This window comes from Melitaea cinxia, chromosome 16, assembly GCF_905220565.1.
Source record: "Melitaea cinxia chromosome 16, ilMelCinx1.1, whole genome shotgun sequence".
Taxonomy (NCBI): Eukaryota; Metazoa; Arthropoda; class Insecta; order Lepidoptera; family Nymphalidae; genus Melitaea; species Melitaea cinxia.
In genome coordinates, this window is record NC_059409.1 from 3,214,593 (window position 1) to 3,233,432 (window position 18,840).

General features: G+C 32.2%; 1 protein-coding gene across 1 annotated transcript; it reads left to right on the forward strand.

The window, feature by feature from the left end:
* The first annotated feature begins 426 nt into the window (after window positions 1-426).
* On the forward strand, window positions 427-16,215 carry LOC123661121. Its single transcript, XM_045596116.1, has 2 exons — window positions 427-471; window positions 14,327-16,215. Exon 2 carries the CDS (start codon window positions 14,330-14,332, stop codon window positions 15,731-15,733), a length of 1,404 nt encoding a protein of 467 aa, XP_045452072.1. The 5' UTR covers window positions 427-471; window positions 14,327-14,329; the 3' UTR covers window positions 15,734-16,215.
* The last annotated feature ends 2,625 nt before the right edge of the window (window positions 16,216-18,840 follow it).

Below are 18,840 nucleotides of genomic sequence, written 5' to 3' on the forward strand. Positions count from 1 at the left end.
ATTTTTTGTTACGTAAACTTAAAACCTACTGAACCGATTTTAAAAATTCTTATTTTTTATTATTATATACTCTTACTCTTGACCCGGTCTAGCTCTAGAGCAGAAATGAGGTTGAAGATGAGGTGAGTTCGCCCAGAAAAGCCTGTTCACTCGCGCTTTAAAAAAATCACTAAGTAGCCTAAGATATGGTTTTAAGGAGAAAACGAAACACTCAAAGCCGTGTAGACCACGTATGGAAAACTCGTCGTAAAGCTAGTTAAAGACATAGGAAGAAAATAAGCCTTAAAATAAACTAAACTAAATTTGATTAAAATGCATTGAAGACGAAATCGAAACAAGTAATAAGTTAAACGTCACCGACCATTTAGTAATTGGTGTTGCACAGGTCATGGCGCAACAAGTGGTATTAAGTGGTGGTAGATGGTAACAGTAACGTGAGTGGTCTCCGACGGTGTGGACGGTACTTTTACGGTAGGTGCAGTGACATTATAATTATGTTATGTTGTGTTGTGCTTTGTGATAATTCGTAACAATTTTTGTGTTCGCGGATTTATTTTAATGGTGACATTTTATTGATAGTAATTTTATATTATTAATAATATTGATGATTTATTTTATTTATGATCCTTGTTTCATACATTAAAAATAATTTAAAAACCACACGAATACATCCCTTGTTTGGTAGATTCAAAAATGGTTTTAAAAGCCTCGAATATAGTTTATTTATTTATATTTATTTATTTTGAAAATAAAATTCTTATTTTAATTCGTAAATAACCTTAATTATCTTTATTTAAAGTCAGAATTCAGTGGGCTTAAATTTATTCTTAATTAAAAAAAATACGTTCAAGTGTGTTTCCGACTCGCGTATCCAAGGTTTCGTACCGTTAATGTTATATTCTTAGTACTTGAGTTAAAAATAATATTTTCCAGTGGGTTTCAATTGAAAATGTAAGTTTGTACATAAAATATTATGAGACTATCTTTACACAATAGACACGTGACACATCATATATACTTATTATGTAAGAAAATGGTCGATATCTTTAAATAATTTTCGTATTTCGTACAATAAAAAATTATTATTAACAGATAAACAGATGCACAAACTTTTTTGTATAAACAAAAACCAAAAAATGAACTATGTCCGAGATTTATTAAACTTAAGTATAAAATGATACGATTTTTGACCTTGAATGACCTTATAACGGATAATTATTCACGTATATATACTTTTATGTAATTTTGTTGTGTGATAATTATTGTAGGTACTTATTTAGTGTGAATTATTCGCACGGGTATAGAGCTAGTTACTTATTAATATCTAAAAGGTATTTTCATGTTAATTAATTATTATATTAATAAAACTGTTTTTGACGCCGCGTTGGCGCAACGGTTACTGCCATGGATTGTACCTGTTGCGCTGGCGGTTGCGGGTTCGATCCCTGCACACGACAAACATTTGTATTGGCCATACAGGTGTTTGCCGTGGTCTGGGTGTTTGTGCAGTCCTTGTGGGTCTCCCCACCGTATCACCCCCACCTCTCGGAGAGCACGTTAAGCCGTCGGTCCCGGTTGTTATCATGTACACCTGATAGCGATCGTTACTCATAATAGAGAATATATCCACCAACCCGCATTAGAGCAGCGTAGTGGATTAAGCTCTGATCCTTCTCCTACATTGGGAAAAGAGGCCTATGCCCAGTAGTGGGATATTACAGGCTGAAGCGTAAAACTGTTTTAACCGGATAATTTAATGTTGATAATTTTCGTTACAACAAATAACCATAGTTGTTATTTAAATGTAACCGAAAATTTTTATGCCGACTCATCGATCCCAGTCGGATTTACAACGATCGTATCATCCGTAAACGATACGCTGTCACCCGTTTAAGAGACCCGTTCTGTTACACAGCTCGGCTGTTCTCATGGATCAATTGATCTAGACAAAATGATTTAGCGATTGTCGTATTGGTCTGTCAAATATATTTTTTTATTAGTATTTTATTGTTTTTGTTTTAAAACCGATCCTTTCTCTGTATCATAACAATTTTTTTATGTTGTAAAATATAGATTGGTAATAACGTGAAAGCGTACCTTATGATTGCCCATGTTGACAATTTGCATTTCACAGATATGTCAGAACATATCTTTACCGTGTCCTGCTATGATTTTGTTATAATATGCCCTTCAAGAAAAAATGTAAAATCAGATACTGTGCTCTAATTATTACATTAACATATATTATTCGTGTAAAATTAAATTTTGTTGACGAAAAAAATGTTTACGTTTTATGAAAATCTTGATTCAAAGAAATCAACGATAAAGTCTGACTAGAAAATACATTCACGCCTGATTAGAACACGATAGATCCTGTTCTATCACGTTGGCGGAATGTCTGTTCCACCAAGAAAGCAGAACCCAGGTTTTCAAATCAAAGGCATAAAATAGCTAAGAAACATGAAATTAGTTTAATTGAAAAAAGGTGCTGATTTAAAATTGATATTTTTCTGAGCACGTTTGATTGACAATATTACTATAATTATAATCCATTCTATTTTTACATAACGTACCTTTTATCTAAAAAACTTGAATTTATTTAAACATTGCAACAATTATGAGGAATGAACAAAAAGTGGGAAGGAATGTTGACTAATTATGTAATTAAGTAAATAAACTACATAATTAGTTAATCATTAATAAAATTGGTTTCAATTTGTTTTCAATTAATCATTATAGTAAGCATATAGGCCTACTAGTTCTAAAATAAATAATGATAACAAAAACATACAAATATAAGTAAACCTTGGAACAAATCTACATTATATGTATAATTAATATGTGATATTATGAAATACTTATATACTTAAGCTGTGTGTTACGGAAGTAAAGAATATAGCCACCCCGTTTCTTCTCGAGGGTGTTGTAAGAGCCAGGCAGAATTAATAAGGGATAACACAGTTCCACTATCACCTCGGGACTTAAAAAGCCGACCGATGGATAACTATCCAACTGCTGACTTTGAAATATACAGGCCGAAGACAGGCAGCAGCATCTTCGGTGCAACAAAGCCAGCCCTGCGTCACAAACCCGCCTGCCCAGCGTGGTGACTATGGACAACACACATGAGTTCACGCCATTTTTGGTGCGAACTTGTGGAGGCCTATGTCCAGCAGTGGACTGCATTAGCCAGAAGTGTGATATAATACTAATACAACGACTGCTCTGGTGTAATGGTACGTGGACCATGTCCGTGGTGCCTAAACACCGACGTTCGCGGGTTCGATTCCCGCTCAGAGTGGTTATTTGTGTTTATACAAATATTTATTTCCGGTCTAGTTGTTAGTCCTTGTGGGTCTTCCCACTCGGGGAGCACGTTAAGCTGTTGGTCCCGGTTGGTAATATGTACACTTGATAGCGTTCGTTACTCATAGTAGGAAATATATCTACCAAACCGCAGTAGAGCAGCGTTATGAATTAAGTTCTGATCCTTTTCCTATATAGAAAAAAAAGCCTATGCTCAGCAGTAGAATATTAAAGACTAAAGCGATGTAATACTAATAATTTTTTATGTACCAAAGTCTAATTTCAAAATGTAATTGAGTATGAATAAACAATATTATGTGCAGGTTGTGATCACTTACGAATTTGTGAATTTTCTATCAATTTCAATAATTTTTTTAAAAAATAAAAAAAAATCTCGTCACTGGTAGCTTTCGTTAAACGTATTTTATGTTAAAAATATGTTTTGTTTTGCCATATTTCAGTAATATTATGTTACCCAAGTGACGTTATATCTTCCACATAATGATTGACAGATCATAAAAGGCGTTTCGTAATAGCAATGTGAGAGATGACCTGTTATTACCGAACTCAACTCTCCGGGCATTAGGGCAATGTACATTACCCTTATAACCCAGATTGGGGTAAAGCTTTAGATTAGGTAAAACCGAATTTCGGGACCGTGGGGGGATGGGGGGGGAGAGGGTGGGGAACGTTACCCCTGGTACCACTGTCACACCTCGGAACCCCATGGTTATGGAGATATCCATGGTTAAAGTTTTGAGGTTAGAAGAAGAATTTCGAAAGTTAGAGGAACGCTTGGCTCCGGCGCTACGGGAAGTGCAGCCCTTCCGCCCTTGCGTGCGAAAGCACGCTCACTCATGCTCCGTTCCGCAGCGGAGGCTGGTCGCCTTCGGCGACCAGCCTCAGCCGCTCCTCTACGCATTCGTTCGCGCGCTTTCGCACGGCGGGCGAGGGCTGCCCTCCCTTCGCGCCTCCGCGGCACAAAAAAAACACTCTAGGGGTAGGACAGACCAAGACCACGTGGACAGTGGGGTGCTCCGATTCGGTTTTGGGTATTTTTCGAATTTCTAAACCTATATTCTAGCACGCAATGTTACTAATTTTATTAGAATATTATGTCTGACGCGTTATTTTGTTTAAAAGTGTCGATTTGTCACACAATGCAAACAGTACGAGCTCAAAGGTATTATAATAGCTTTAAATTCTTCTTCTAACCTCAAAACTTTAACCATGGATATCTCCATAACCATGGGGTTTTGAGGTATGACAGTGTTACCTTGTATAGATTCCCCTACACCCTCCACCCTCCACACCCAAAAACCCCATAATTCGTTTTTTTTTTGTACGGAGCATGAGTGAGCGTGCTTTCGCACGCAAGGGCTGCACTTCCCGTAGCGCCGGAGCCAAGCGTTCCTCTAACTTTCGAAATTCTTCTTCTAACCTCAAAACTTTAACCATGGATATCTCCATAACCATGGGGTTCCGAGGTGTGACAGTGGTACCAGGGGTAGCGTTTCCCACCCTCTCCCCCCCATCCCCACACGGTCCCGAAATTCGGTTTTACCTAATCTAGATCTTAGCCCAGATTGGTAATCATTATACATTGCAAGAAATTTGAAGACAACATCCAACTTAAAGAACTACTAAAATTTATATGAAATGATTTATTAACAATATAATAACTGATTTCTACAAAATGGCAAACTATATAAAATATCTCCAACACGATATATTTTATATATAAAAGACATTGTCGGTTTTTCACGACATAAAGATCATTCCTATTCAACATTATTCCATTATGTGTTATTTTTTTCTTCTTCTATGATTTAATCTAATATATTGGCGAAATCATCTGTGCTCATTTGGCAATATTGAAAGCCATTCCAACCTGAAGAAGAAGAATTAGTAATATGATATTTTACTAATATTAATGTCGATCAAGGTCAATCAATTAATGAGAGATCAGGCGGAATGATTAAAACTATATATTCATCCATCCATCCATCAGCTTTTAGAAGTCCACTGCTAGACATAGACCTCACCTAATGTTCTCCACTCGTTCCGGTCCTACGCCCTCTGAGTCGACTTCCCGCTGTTTTCTTAAGGTCGTCGTCCACCTTGTTGGAGGGCGGCCTATGATAATTTTTCTTATTGCTCCTTATAATTATAATATTGTTATTTAATAAAACTATGCAAAAACGGGATTTTTTCCACGTTTTTATTTTGATTTTGCGGAGCTCGATATTTCGAAATTAACTGCCAATGTCTTGTTCACGAGACTGAAATTTGCGGGTAGATTTTGACGGCTTTAGCAATGTCCATTGGACTACCTCCTTTTTCACACGTTTACTGCGTAAACACTGGTCACCACTACCATTGTTACGTTTACCCCTACCATTTTCCTTTGCCTTACGCACACTTTTTACAGATGACACTCACCGTATCGATTCGCGAATTATTTATATCACTCTTCATGGGTTTGCATAACCTAATCACCGGATTCCACACCCTCGACAGTTGAAACCCATTTTTCCTATTGAAATTACTATATTTAGTAATTTCAATGGCTTCTCGTACCAGTCGGGGGTATATAATGGCGTTCTGTCGCGAGTAACTGAGCATTAGCTTGTTTTGAATAGTTTTAGTAATATAAGTAACCATGTTAATCTAAAATCTTATTGTTAATTAATATTTCAAATCATTAAACAGCGAAACGAATTTTTCGGTTTGTATTTTATGTAATGACCTTTATTTATTTATTTTTCTAATTTTGGCCTGCCTAATGCCTTGTTTCTTTTTTATGATTTGATTTTTATACATAAAGTTTGTGTTCATTGATTTTAATTCCTACAAATCATAATTATTGTCTTACGAAATGTGACAATTTATAAACTACTATCTGACATATACATTTTGTAATTCAAATAAATACATTTTGGAATCTTAAAATTTTCATGTTTAATACCGTTTTTTATTTTTTGCCAAACTACGGAATGAACGGATGCATAACCTTCTTGATTTTGTCCTTGAATTGTTACTATCACTTATGCAAATTAACAGTAATATTAAATTGTTCATGTGTCATAGAATTTGCATTTAATCTTTCCGACATGATATTGTTATTAAGTTTTAAATGTAAAACAAGCACCAAGCAATTTTAATTTAGCAAAAACATTCAAAACCTGATTTAGCGACTGTTTACAAGCACAACTAACTTATTGCACAATTTGGTTTTTGAGAAATTTGTCTTTTACTATATTATGGTCCAAAGATAAATAATTATATAATTTTATACTTTATCTCTTTATTCACATATAATTTTTAAGTTCTACTTCTTATTACTTCTTGTCTAGGAAAATTAAGAAACGATATTTTGAAATTCAAATCAACGACTGACTAGAAATTAAAAATAAAAATATTAATCTCAGCATGTGTAACGTGTATATAAAAATGTGCTTACCTGCAAATTAAAAACAAAATTCATAGCTTTTCTTGTTAAACACTTATACATAATTATGTCACATATATAGATTTAATATACTTATCTCTGACACGTAGTTGTTAACTTTCAAATATAAAAAAAAACTTCCGTTTATGGTAAAAAAATATATGAAATGAATAATTTATTTATTATCCTTACAAAGAAGACCTTTAACTTTTAAACTTCTTAATTTTCCAACAGTTATAAATTAAAAACAAATTTACAAGTACTTTAACCTCGATCAAAATATTACCTAATCTACTTAAGTACCTCAATTTACCCTTAATAAATAACCGTATTTAGCAAATCCTTAAATAAATAGACCGCTGAAAAACTTCAGAAATTTGAGTGGTCAGCAAAGTTTTGACGTAGTAATAAAACGTTCCTCGAATTAAAAGCGATATAGCATCATATTTTTTTATCCCCTAATTGAGGGGTGAAATTAACCCAAATAATAATTGGAATGATTTCAATAACAAAGAACGAGGCTATTCTTTCGGAGACGGAAATTCTAATTTTTAATGTTATTTTTGTACAATCGATATCGATAGGTTCTGTTTTTGTATCCTAAAAATAATGTATTCAGAAGTTCAAGAACTTTGCGATGGTATGTTTTTTCAAATATCATTGTGGTTAATGTTGAATTTATATTATATTTTTATTATCTATATGTTTAGATTGCACACGCTAATTTTGCGACTGTTTTATAAGTTTCCTGTAGCAGGACTACTGGAAGAGATTCCATCATGGGATAAGTAGTGCCTTTGTACCAGCATTGTTTATAAGAGCTATTTCTTTTTGCTATCCTAGTGTACATAAATTGTTAAATAAATAAATAAATATTTCGAGGCTTCATTAGTCTTAAAAATGTTATTCTACACCTGACAAATTAAACTACTCTATCAGTTTTTTCTGAATTTTCTTTGAAATTCTTTAAGCCTTCGTGAAACTTTCATGTATAATTAATTATTCATATATAATTAAAACATTTTGCGCAAACAATAGGAAATTTCAATAATGAGACTGATGAAAATTTCCAAAATTACGAAAATTTTAAATCTTAAGTTACCTTTATTAATGAAAACATAACATTATGAATATAAACTTTATTGATAAATGTGTATTATGTTTACCAAAATAAAATAAAATAAATAAACTTTCAAGGCCATATTGTTAGATCCATTCTTATGATTCATTTAACAGTGCAAATCATATCCAACTGAATGTGCAACCAAAATATCTTATTTAATTCCGATTGCAGAACCTATTCACAAAATTTGTCTAAAATTGACAAAGAAGATGGTGTAACAAAGCGTCAAACGGTTATTTGGCAACCAATGAGTCAATGGGTTACGAATAGTTCACGTGTTCAAGTAAATAGTAGAATCAATAATCAAAATAGAATTGTTTAGTAAAAGCTAATAAATGCGTAATAGGATTATTATTTGTTCTTGAACCCATATTGAAATAATCAAAGTATTTAGTATGACTAGCCCGTTGGCGCAGTTTGTAGTGACCCTGCTTTCTGCTCCGGGGGTTGTGGGTTCGATTCCCACCCCGAGTCTGGGTGTAATATATATATATTTATTTATATATTTATATATGTATTATTTATAAGTATGTTTATCGAAAAAAAATATAGCTATACCAGTCGGCTGTTACCTATAACACAAGCATTAAGTTGCTTACTTTAGGAACAGACGACCGTGTGGTGTTGTGTAGATAAAAAAAAAAAAAATTTAAATTGTTGTTACGTTGTCCAATACGAGAAGCGAACCTGCAAATAGAATTGTAATACGCTTCTAAAGGTTCGACCACCAGCGACCTTAAGGTACAATTATGTTAACGGTGTGCTAACGTCCCCGCAGTGTGCGAGGATTTTAACACCAAAAATTGGCTACATAAGCAACGCACGAGCACACCAAAGACAAAACCGAAGTAGAATGAAGTCGCCGTGGCCGTATCCCACTGCTAGGTCTGTTTCCCCATGTAGGAGAAGGATCTAAGCTTAATCCACCATATGTATTTATAAATATTTTTGTTTTTGAAAAAACACTACGTAAAACATCAGTCGAGTTTATTAAATCTAATCGTTGGAACCACGATTGCAATGGTAGAACCTTACCACTAGAAAGCAGTAAATTCTGAACTGAAATTTTCCCACCGCAACACATTTATCGCTACATTTCTGTTAAAATAAAATAGAAATTGCAGTTTTCGTAACAAATTCACAAAATATCAGTATGTATATACTCAAGTTAGTACTAGCAACATTAAAAATATAGAAGTGATATGGATTCCATATCCAGTCATCGATAAAACGCAAAGAGGTCAAGTGTATCAATCCACGTTCGTACCAACTAGTTAGTTCACCTTGGCCACTACATGTAGAAATATTTTTGAAACTAAAGATTTTTTTTAATATTCAAATATATCGTTAACACTTTCAGCGGCTGAGCTTCAAACACTTGATTTAGTTTTGATTCGAACGATATCGTTAATTATCTTACATGGTTTACATTTTTACTGTCAAAAATAGAATCTTCCTTTAGAATAATAAGTAAACATTTCAAAGACAAAAATTAACTGTTGCGTAACTAATTATAATAAAATTATTTCTTTTTTTAATAATATTATTGTTAAAAACAAAATAGTGCTTAAATCATATCATTACAGATAGATATTATTTTTGTAATAATAATTGCATTCTATTATATTATTGTAAGAGATTATTTTACCAGTTGCCGATAAAGCTATCAGACGTTATAACGATATTCAACAAATAAAAAGATTAACATATTTTTCTTTTTCATCACTAAACTCTATCTGTAAGCTATTTCTATTCACAACCACTGGTTCCAATATTAATGTTGTAGTTTAATATTTAAGGACAAACAGGATCTTAAAGTCTGTTTTACCTCCTGCTGATAGGACCTATCAGTAATATTTGTACAAGATTTTCTCATCAGAAATTAATTAGGAACTGGTGAAACAGACCAAGAGATTTCTGTTAGTATATTAATTATCTGAACGTCAATCTCTATGTCTCCATTAACGATGATACTGGATGACACGAATTATGTATATAATTATATCTCTATAAAAACACATCTGACATACATTTAGCGTTCTATTATTATATGTGACGTAAGAAAAGAAGAGATCATTCAACTCAAATACATCAATTGAAAAACGACCAAATACCACAGCGACTGAAGTCACACAAAGTTGATTATTATTAGTAATATAAAATCATTTATTTAAAACTATCTTAATAAAGCAGTCTCAATTCATTGAATCGAAAATCAAATGTAATTCTGTTATATAACTCAAGATGAATAAATTAATACTGATATAATTTTCGCTAAATCATTAATTCATACACGCAGTTACGAGAAGCAGGTATAACCGTGTGGATTAAATAACATTATATGAAACAGACCGCGTGACAATATCTCATAATTCTCTATCCATTGACCGTTTTAATGCGTGTTTAAATACACACTCTCTTGATAAAACAGCGATGTATAATGAGGCTGAGAAATTGTATAAATTTTGATGAAACAGGTTCGCGACTACCTTTCACTTTTTATGTATTATGAGTACGACGCATTGTCACATACGACTTTTTTACGTTTTATTTAATGAGATAATACGTGTTTTTGTTAGAACACGACAATGCCTTTTGTTTATTGTTTACTTACAATTTAAAATGAGATTTTACCAAGCGAGTAATTGTTAGGTACGCTTCCTTCAAAGTTGTTTATAGTTTTTATTTGGTTCTAACCACTAACGAACCTTAAAATTATATGAGATTTTAAACTCACATACGTAACAACTTACATGGCTGGATTTTTTTTAATACTTTTACATTTGATGCTCTGTTTATGATATATATGATGATACAATAGGTCAAATAAATTAATCATCATCATTTTCTGGAAGTACTTTCAAAATATATATAATGGATATTTTTTTTTACAAATAAAATAACGTAGTCATTGTATGAAACAAAGACATTGTTTCGAATTTTTGCTGCTCTTTTGACTGCAATATTGGGTTGCAAAGAACTGACTATTCTGTGGTATGTCGTTACTAACATACCTACTTCTATGTTTTTAATGTTTACTTTCAAGCATGACCTTAAATTTACCCCACATGATTAATTTAAAATGCAACAATAATTATACTACAAGTAACCAACCTCAACACAACCTCCTTTTTATGTAAAAAAAAAAATTGTATACCGAAGACAGAGACAAAATGTTATAGTTTATTGTGATCCAAAAACTTGGGTTCCAAAAGGTATAGCTAAGATTAGTATTATGGACTACCGCAGTCAACGTGAAATATAAAACGTAAAAATATAAAATTAAGAATGACTTGTTTAATTTTTCATTTATTGCTAACATTGGATATTATTTATTTATTTATTTATTTATTTATACTTTATTGTACACCACAACAACATTTTAAACAATAAACACATTTAAAAAACATTTACAAACTGTGAAGTACAATGGGCGGACTTATGGCTATTTAGCCATTTCTTCCAGACAACCCAAACATAACATACGATATTAATATTTGTGTTTGAATTCAAATATACTCGTTACGATATTTTCGAACGAAAAGATAACTGAAATACACATATTTTAGTTTTTATTTAGAAGGGTAGTTACGGTAGCGTCCGCAATATACTAGTTTTGGATGTTGGCCAAACACATTGTCTTTTTATGGCTGTGCTTGTTGACTTAGTCGACCTAAATTTTAAAATGAAAATTTATCATAATTGATCATCTGCGTCCTAGTTCTGTTGAAGCAAAAAAAAATTACAACATAAGAATATAACTATAAATTTTACTATGATTAATATAATTTTATTTTATTATTATTAAGTTTTCGAGCTAATTTATCAAATTTCGACTTAACTTTTTTTCGAGAATATGGAAATTTTGAAATTTTCATAATATGGAATTTAGTCCATATAAACCATGTGCTGAAAATAATTAATTAATGGTGCAGAGATTCCAATGTATACAGTGTGTTTAAATAAAAATGTTTCAGACGATAAAACGATAATAATTTTAGGGTAGATCTAATCAAAGTTAACAAGATTTTGATTAAAATTGTAAATGTTATATGCCTACTACCAATAGAATATAACTTATGGCTTGATCAGAAATTGACTGTAATATGCTAGCTAGCTGGAGGCAAAGATTTTAAATCATCTATCAGTATCGTCACTATTATGATATCTATTTCGCAATATATCTTAAAATTCACACTTCCACAACATTAAAATTAAAAAATATGTATGAAAAAAACGTACATAACACTACTTACTTTAAAAAAAAATGGCAGTTATAGAGACAACCAATAGAAGTGAAAACTTAGAAATAAAATTATCAAATTATCAACTTGATGATCTATAATATATATGCTATAAGCATGTTGATAACGCGAACGGACGAGATTTCACCCATCCAAAAATCATCTAACGCGCACAACACACGGCCGCTACGCGTGCGCCAGTCATAGCATGTCGGTGACGTGAACCCATAATATTTTACTCTACCAAAAAGTGCCCAACGCGGCTAAAGAAATTTTCACTTCAAAAAAGTTCGTATATATTATATTAATAATAAATTAACAGTTATTAGTAATATCGTAAGTCTCGTAAGATCATAAATGAGCATGTCAAAGACCATTCGTTAGGACGTGAGAAACGTTGCATCATTGTATAGTATTCAAATAAGCCGTGGTTTTGTTGGAAAGCGTGTTCGTGCTAAACCGTATACTCATTTTGTGCTAGTATAGCTATTCGATTACTGGTTAGTTGAGCACGACATTAGAATCTTTATACCGACACAGATCTATATAGACTTTTAGTAGTACTAGTGGTCGCCCAGCGGTCGAAATTCGACCACAATTAAAAATTTAAATTACAAAAAAAACAAAAAATAATGATAATAAAGAACCGTTTTTAAATTTTTCGATTTGACTACAGTCTTTGACAATCAACAAAATAGCGAATCAATAAAATATGATTGTGTGTCAAATATATGGTAGTGTGTATAATGTTTTTTTGTTACAGATTTAATATATTTTTATGCGTAATTAAAAAAAATATATTTGTATTTTGCACGCCTTCTCTATAGAAACTATAAGTTTACGAAATTTCATACTCCTCCGTCAACGAAATTTTCGTAAAAAGGGGTAAAAAGTTTTAGCTTTACGTATTAATAGATAGATATACTTTTTTTTCTGTAATCTATACTTCTATAATAGTATTGACTTAAGACCGTTGTGTCTACCACTCTGTTAATTGCGTTACGTATGTTTAAAAGCTATATTGTACAATAGAATACAATCATCATAACTCAGCGTTTTAAGAAAAAGTTGGTCTTAGCGCTGCTGCAAAAAATATTAATATATCATTTTGAAGAGCGTTTTAATAATAATTTTATTATGAATAAAATATTACACATTGCGTTATTAGTTATTAGTCGTGATAAAAATTAAGGTTCTTAGAAGCAATAGATAATTACATAATAATTGTAAACGTTTTATACAATTTTAATTCGCACGTCCTCAAAATTTTAAACGCATCATTAAACTCATCAGTGACCGTGACTGTTAACCTCATAATAATAATTGTCGTTACTATACGTTACAACATGCTAATACATACCTCACACACACTCACCTTAGATGTTATTTTACTACTTAATCATAAAAACTAAAAATACTTTGGCAACTAAACATATAAGTACGTCTTAGTATACACAATCATCTGATCCTAACAAGTAATCCTAATGTTTGTGACCTACTTACATAGCGGTTTTTATACTGTTGATATCTTAATTTGAGATTTTAATATAAAATATATTTTAACGTACAAACACGGTTGTCTGTTCTTGATATACAACGTGTTTTAAGGAACATATATATATTAAAATAATATTTCGATACATTCATATAAAAATAACACCCATCCTCATTAGGAATCAATCCTAAAACCTGGTGCCAAAATCAGGGTCACCATCAACTGCACCAATTGGTGAGCTAATCGTACATAAATTTCTATTAAATAGTATACATTTACTACCAACTAGTAGACAGTAAACAAAAGACGTAAGTTTCACTAAGATGCCAGCGCAAACATGCTTGTGGTTCCGAGTTAACACTTCGCTCCGTTTATATAGCACTCTACGAATACTAGAGCAAAATATGTTAATTAGACAGCTGCAATGCCATGTCTGTAACACTTGCTTGTGCTACAAAATATCAGTGATGCTTTCGAACAAATTGAACTAAGCTACTATTAGCGAGTTCAATAAAGTTAAGAGGAAACTAAATACACAAGACGTTAAATATTAAAGTTAAAATTTTACTAAATATTAATCGTTTCCCGATACCGACACAATTCAACCTTAAACTAGATTAATGTGCAGATTTTTTTATTTTAAATCGTATGTTAAAAAATTAAGTTTGTTCATAAAAACCTAATAATATTTTTTTAAATAATTTCAGATAATGAAGCTGTTTTGGTGCTGTTTTGCAGCAGCGTTAATTGCTCTTACCAACGCTGCTGTGGACGTAGAGAAAACAGTGCAACATGTCCAAAGTATACTCAAAACAAATGCGTTACTACCGAGACTGACACGAGAAGAAATAATTCAATTACTGAATGATATAAGAGCTGAAGATGCAAAAAGTAAACCAACTACGAAAGCAAAGTCAACTGCTACGTCAACCACAACCCCCAAAACGTTGACAGTAGCAACAACAACAGCTACATATAAAAACATACAAGACAATGAAATCAACACGGCAACACAACCAGGAAAATTATTATCGAGTGCCGCAACAGTTGATAACGACATTTTTGCTTCTGCTTCTGGCTTAACTGACGTTGAATCAACTACGAAATCAAGTGGTGCCACTTTAACAGTTGTATTACCATATACACCTCGAGATGGATCAACATTACAAGAACTATACACAAAGCCTCCACGTTTACAAGTTGTAAAAGAGACTACAACTCCAAAACCTATGAAAAGAACAAAAACAAAAAACCAAAAGACTCAAACACCTAAAAATAAAGCTAATACACCAAATAACTTCGGTTTTGACTTTCCAGTGGAATTACAAGCATTTTTAGATTCCCATGGACTAAAGGGTAAACCAGGTCAAGATAACTTTTTATTACCACTAGAACGATTTAAGCCACTACCACCACCTAAAATCGTAGATGGAACTGTCCAATTACCAGAAAATTTACTGCTTACTTATGACTTAATCTCACCATCTGACTTAAAAGCGACATCAAATGGCAATACTCAAAAGTCAACTCAAATAAATTACCTATATGAGCCTTTACGACCAGAGTTTCCCTTTGAACTAGACACATCTTCATCTGAACAAAAACATTCCGTACTCCCACTTGATCTGCCTAAACCGAGAAAGCCAAAAGCAGTTGTAACTACAGCGAAGCCTAATTATGAACCAATAGATTACGAAGCTATTAAAGTTATTCCACTTAACAAAGGACCTAATCCCATAGAGGATGAAGTGATAATCGGTATCGATCAAAGTAAAAGACAGACTAATGAAACGAGTGAATCAAAAACTACGACAACTACTTCTACCACTGAAGCTCCTAAAGTAGAAACTGAAACAAAAAATGTAGATACTAGTCCACCTGTTCCCGATTCAGACACGGGTGCGTCCATCACTGACTTGGAAGACTCATTTGGTGGAGCAGCACCTGTCGAACCCGGTGACTCAGAGCTTCCACCGCCTAAAAAGAATGGTTTTTATTGGATGCTGGACTGGAATAGTTTCCTAGAAGTCGGAGATGGGGACACTAAAGTAAATATACGATTCGAACCTAAACTTGGCGATCCACAAATGTTTTTACCTGTTAACGTTCCATAAATAGACCAATAGTGAAAGATGATGAGTAGTGTTCTAGTCTGAAGCAAATTAGTAAAACGTGGCTTAAATTAGACCATTCTCTGATACGCATAATTAAAAAAATATTGCATACATTAAGATCAATCAAGATCACTGTGTAACTGATGGTTTCATGATCTAATACAATACGTTAGTGACATTACTAGTTTGAGTAAAAAATTGTGTTTATAGTGAAATGCATGACTGGAATGAAATCAGTCGGGTCGTGATTGCTAGACCAAGGCAAGCGAATGAAAGCAAAAGGAGCGAAATCGTCGCGTGTAATGATACAATGACTTCTTATATTGCCATTATAAGCGCATTGTAAATAGCTTTTTAATTTTATTATCTTTGTAATAAATTATAGGTGTATATTGTTATATTGTGGTATCTTTTTATTATCTAATTATGAATAAGAACCTGTTTAACAAAAGAATTACTATGATTAAATGGACAAATCTTTACTTGATTTTTAAAACTAATATACTTTATTTTATAAACGCATCGTACTGAAAGGCCTTCAGTAGGATGTAAGTTCTGTGTTAATATGTTCCAAACCGCAGTGGCGTAATGGTGTTGCAATGCCCAGTTTCTGTCATTGTTACTACGTCATAATGCTATCAATGACCTAAGCCAATTACTTTTACCCCGAACCATTTTTATTTTATTTATAATGAAATATTTTTCTACCATAAACGTAGTCTACAAAATGAAATATTTCCCATGAAATATCTTCGACACCTTTATGTTCATAAAATTAGCATAAACTTTATTCATATTTTGAACTAACTCAAAGTTTGTATAAATTCGATTCGACTTGTCACCATCGCCCAACTTGTTTGTATTTCCAAAAGGGAATGTTTCGTGAATTATGAGCATTCGGTGCTGTCAACAGCTGCTACAGAACTATTAAAGTTTTAACACTATAGTGTCATGAGTTACAAGACGTATAATATTTGTACTATACTTGGCGTCATTGAGAATTCTTTGAAAACATTTCCATTAAATTAATTAATGAAGCTTTTTCTAAATATTAAAAATCTTATAATATTTTTAACTTGTTGCTATAATAATCTATACAAATAAATAAAACTGGAGTGTCTGTTTGTAATATTAGAATAACCGCTTTTTACTAAATTCATATGGATGTATGTATAAACGGTACATATACCAAAATAACATTTTATATAATTTTTGTCTGTCTATCTACCTGTCTGTCTTTCTATTTATTCCGGCTAATCTCTGAAACAGCTGGACGATTTTGACGGGACTTTCACTAGCAGATAACTGATTTAATAAGGAGTAACTTAGGCTATTTTTTTATTTTTTATAACTGCGGTCTGAACAATAACTATTTTGTTAAATTCCACGCGGACGAAGTCGCGGACACAGCAGTATATAATATAAATGACCAAAAAACCTTATAAGTTCATTTTTAGTGCTATATTTACAAATAGATCACAAATTAATTTTGTATTCTACGTAAAAATTCTATGAATAAATCTAAATGAAATAATTAAGAGTTTTAACACTGTATTCAATTTTATCAGTTGTATTCCAGAAGTAATACTGTGATTTTAAATTCAAATCACTTTCAGTCTCTGATATTCACGTCGAGCAAGATCGGTGACAACTACTTGCTTTTGTTTTGTATGTACATATAGCATTTCATGAGAATATTTGAATAGTTTAAACTTAGTAGTGGATTTTATGTTTTTCTTCTTACTTTGTATGTATTAAAAAAGTGTACATCTATAACCATTAATATACCATTTCCTCTATCCTAAGTTTGGTTGAAAGAATAAAAGAGTGGTTACTCTTTCGTGATAAGACCACCACCCACAACAAGACCGCCTTTTGTACTTAGTTCCTTTTTTATTGTCATATTGCTTATCCTGGTGAACAATGAAGAGTTATTATTATTATTACTACCAATGCTATTTTTTCTATTTTTATTTTTTTTATTTTTATTTTTTTTATTTTAGGTTTCGAATGTTTTTATGTATTTCTATGTAACTTACATTAAACCTTACTTCCCTCTATACGAATATTCATTTGTACACAGAGTTTAATCTTTGTAGTTCCTCCACCGTGTCTGGTAGAAGATATAAAGCCGTCGGTTCCAGTTGTTATCAAAGCACGTGATAACGATCGTTATTCTTGAGAAACTCCGCCAACAAACAATTAACAACGGTGAAAATTAAACAACAATCATTTTGCTATATGAATAAGACATCTTTAGAACATTTTACAGGCTTTTCCTTCCACTTTAGTTTGAGGTGAACATAATAAAATTAGACTTTGAAGTCCTTCTATTAGGGTCGTGTCTAAAAATTGAACTAATATATAATCTTCTACTAACTAAGCAAAATACTAGCTAAGTAAATTACGAGGATATATATTTTTTTTTTGTATTTTTTGTTTTCTTTTTTTTTTTTTTTTTTTTGATTAAATTGTCAGATTTAAAATTTAAATTAATAACTAATATTTAATAATTTTTTCATTTTTAAACTCATCAGGCATCAGTGCATAAGCTTTAATAAAATGTATCTCTATACGAGTAATGAGCCCTGTAAAACCTGTAGTTGTATAAAAATACAGTTGTAGGTACATTATATAAATTATTAAAAATTATAACACTGATACTAGAGGCAGAAGCGAACCCTAAGTCTTGGAGTAGACAGCAAGGCAGGGCCCTACTGCTCCCAAAAGGCAATCAGCCAGTCAAAAAGTGAGCACGACCTCATTCACCTTGTTACTGGCTAATAAAAAAAGGAATTTTTCAATGGTTACAAACCATTGTTGATATCAATACACAACTATGACTTATTATTCTTTTACATGACGAATATTGGCGCAAACGTTTCAACCACTTTCAAATTTCTTATCTATATGCGTCGATAAATTTGTCTGTGACGTGAATAACAATAACTTACATAAAATATTTTCGTATCAATACATTTCTAATATTATTCGCCTACTGCGAGAGCCTAGTGTAGTATTATTTTTTTATCCACTGATGCAAAAGGGGTGTTATAAGTTTGATGCCATTGTCTGTCATAGCTCTCGAATGGTTGGACCGACTTCGA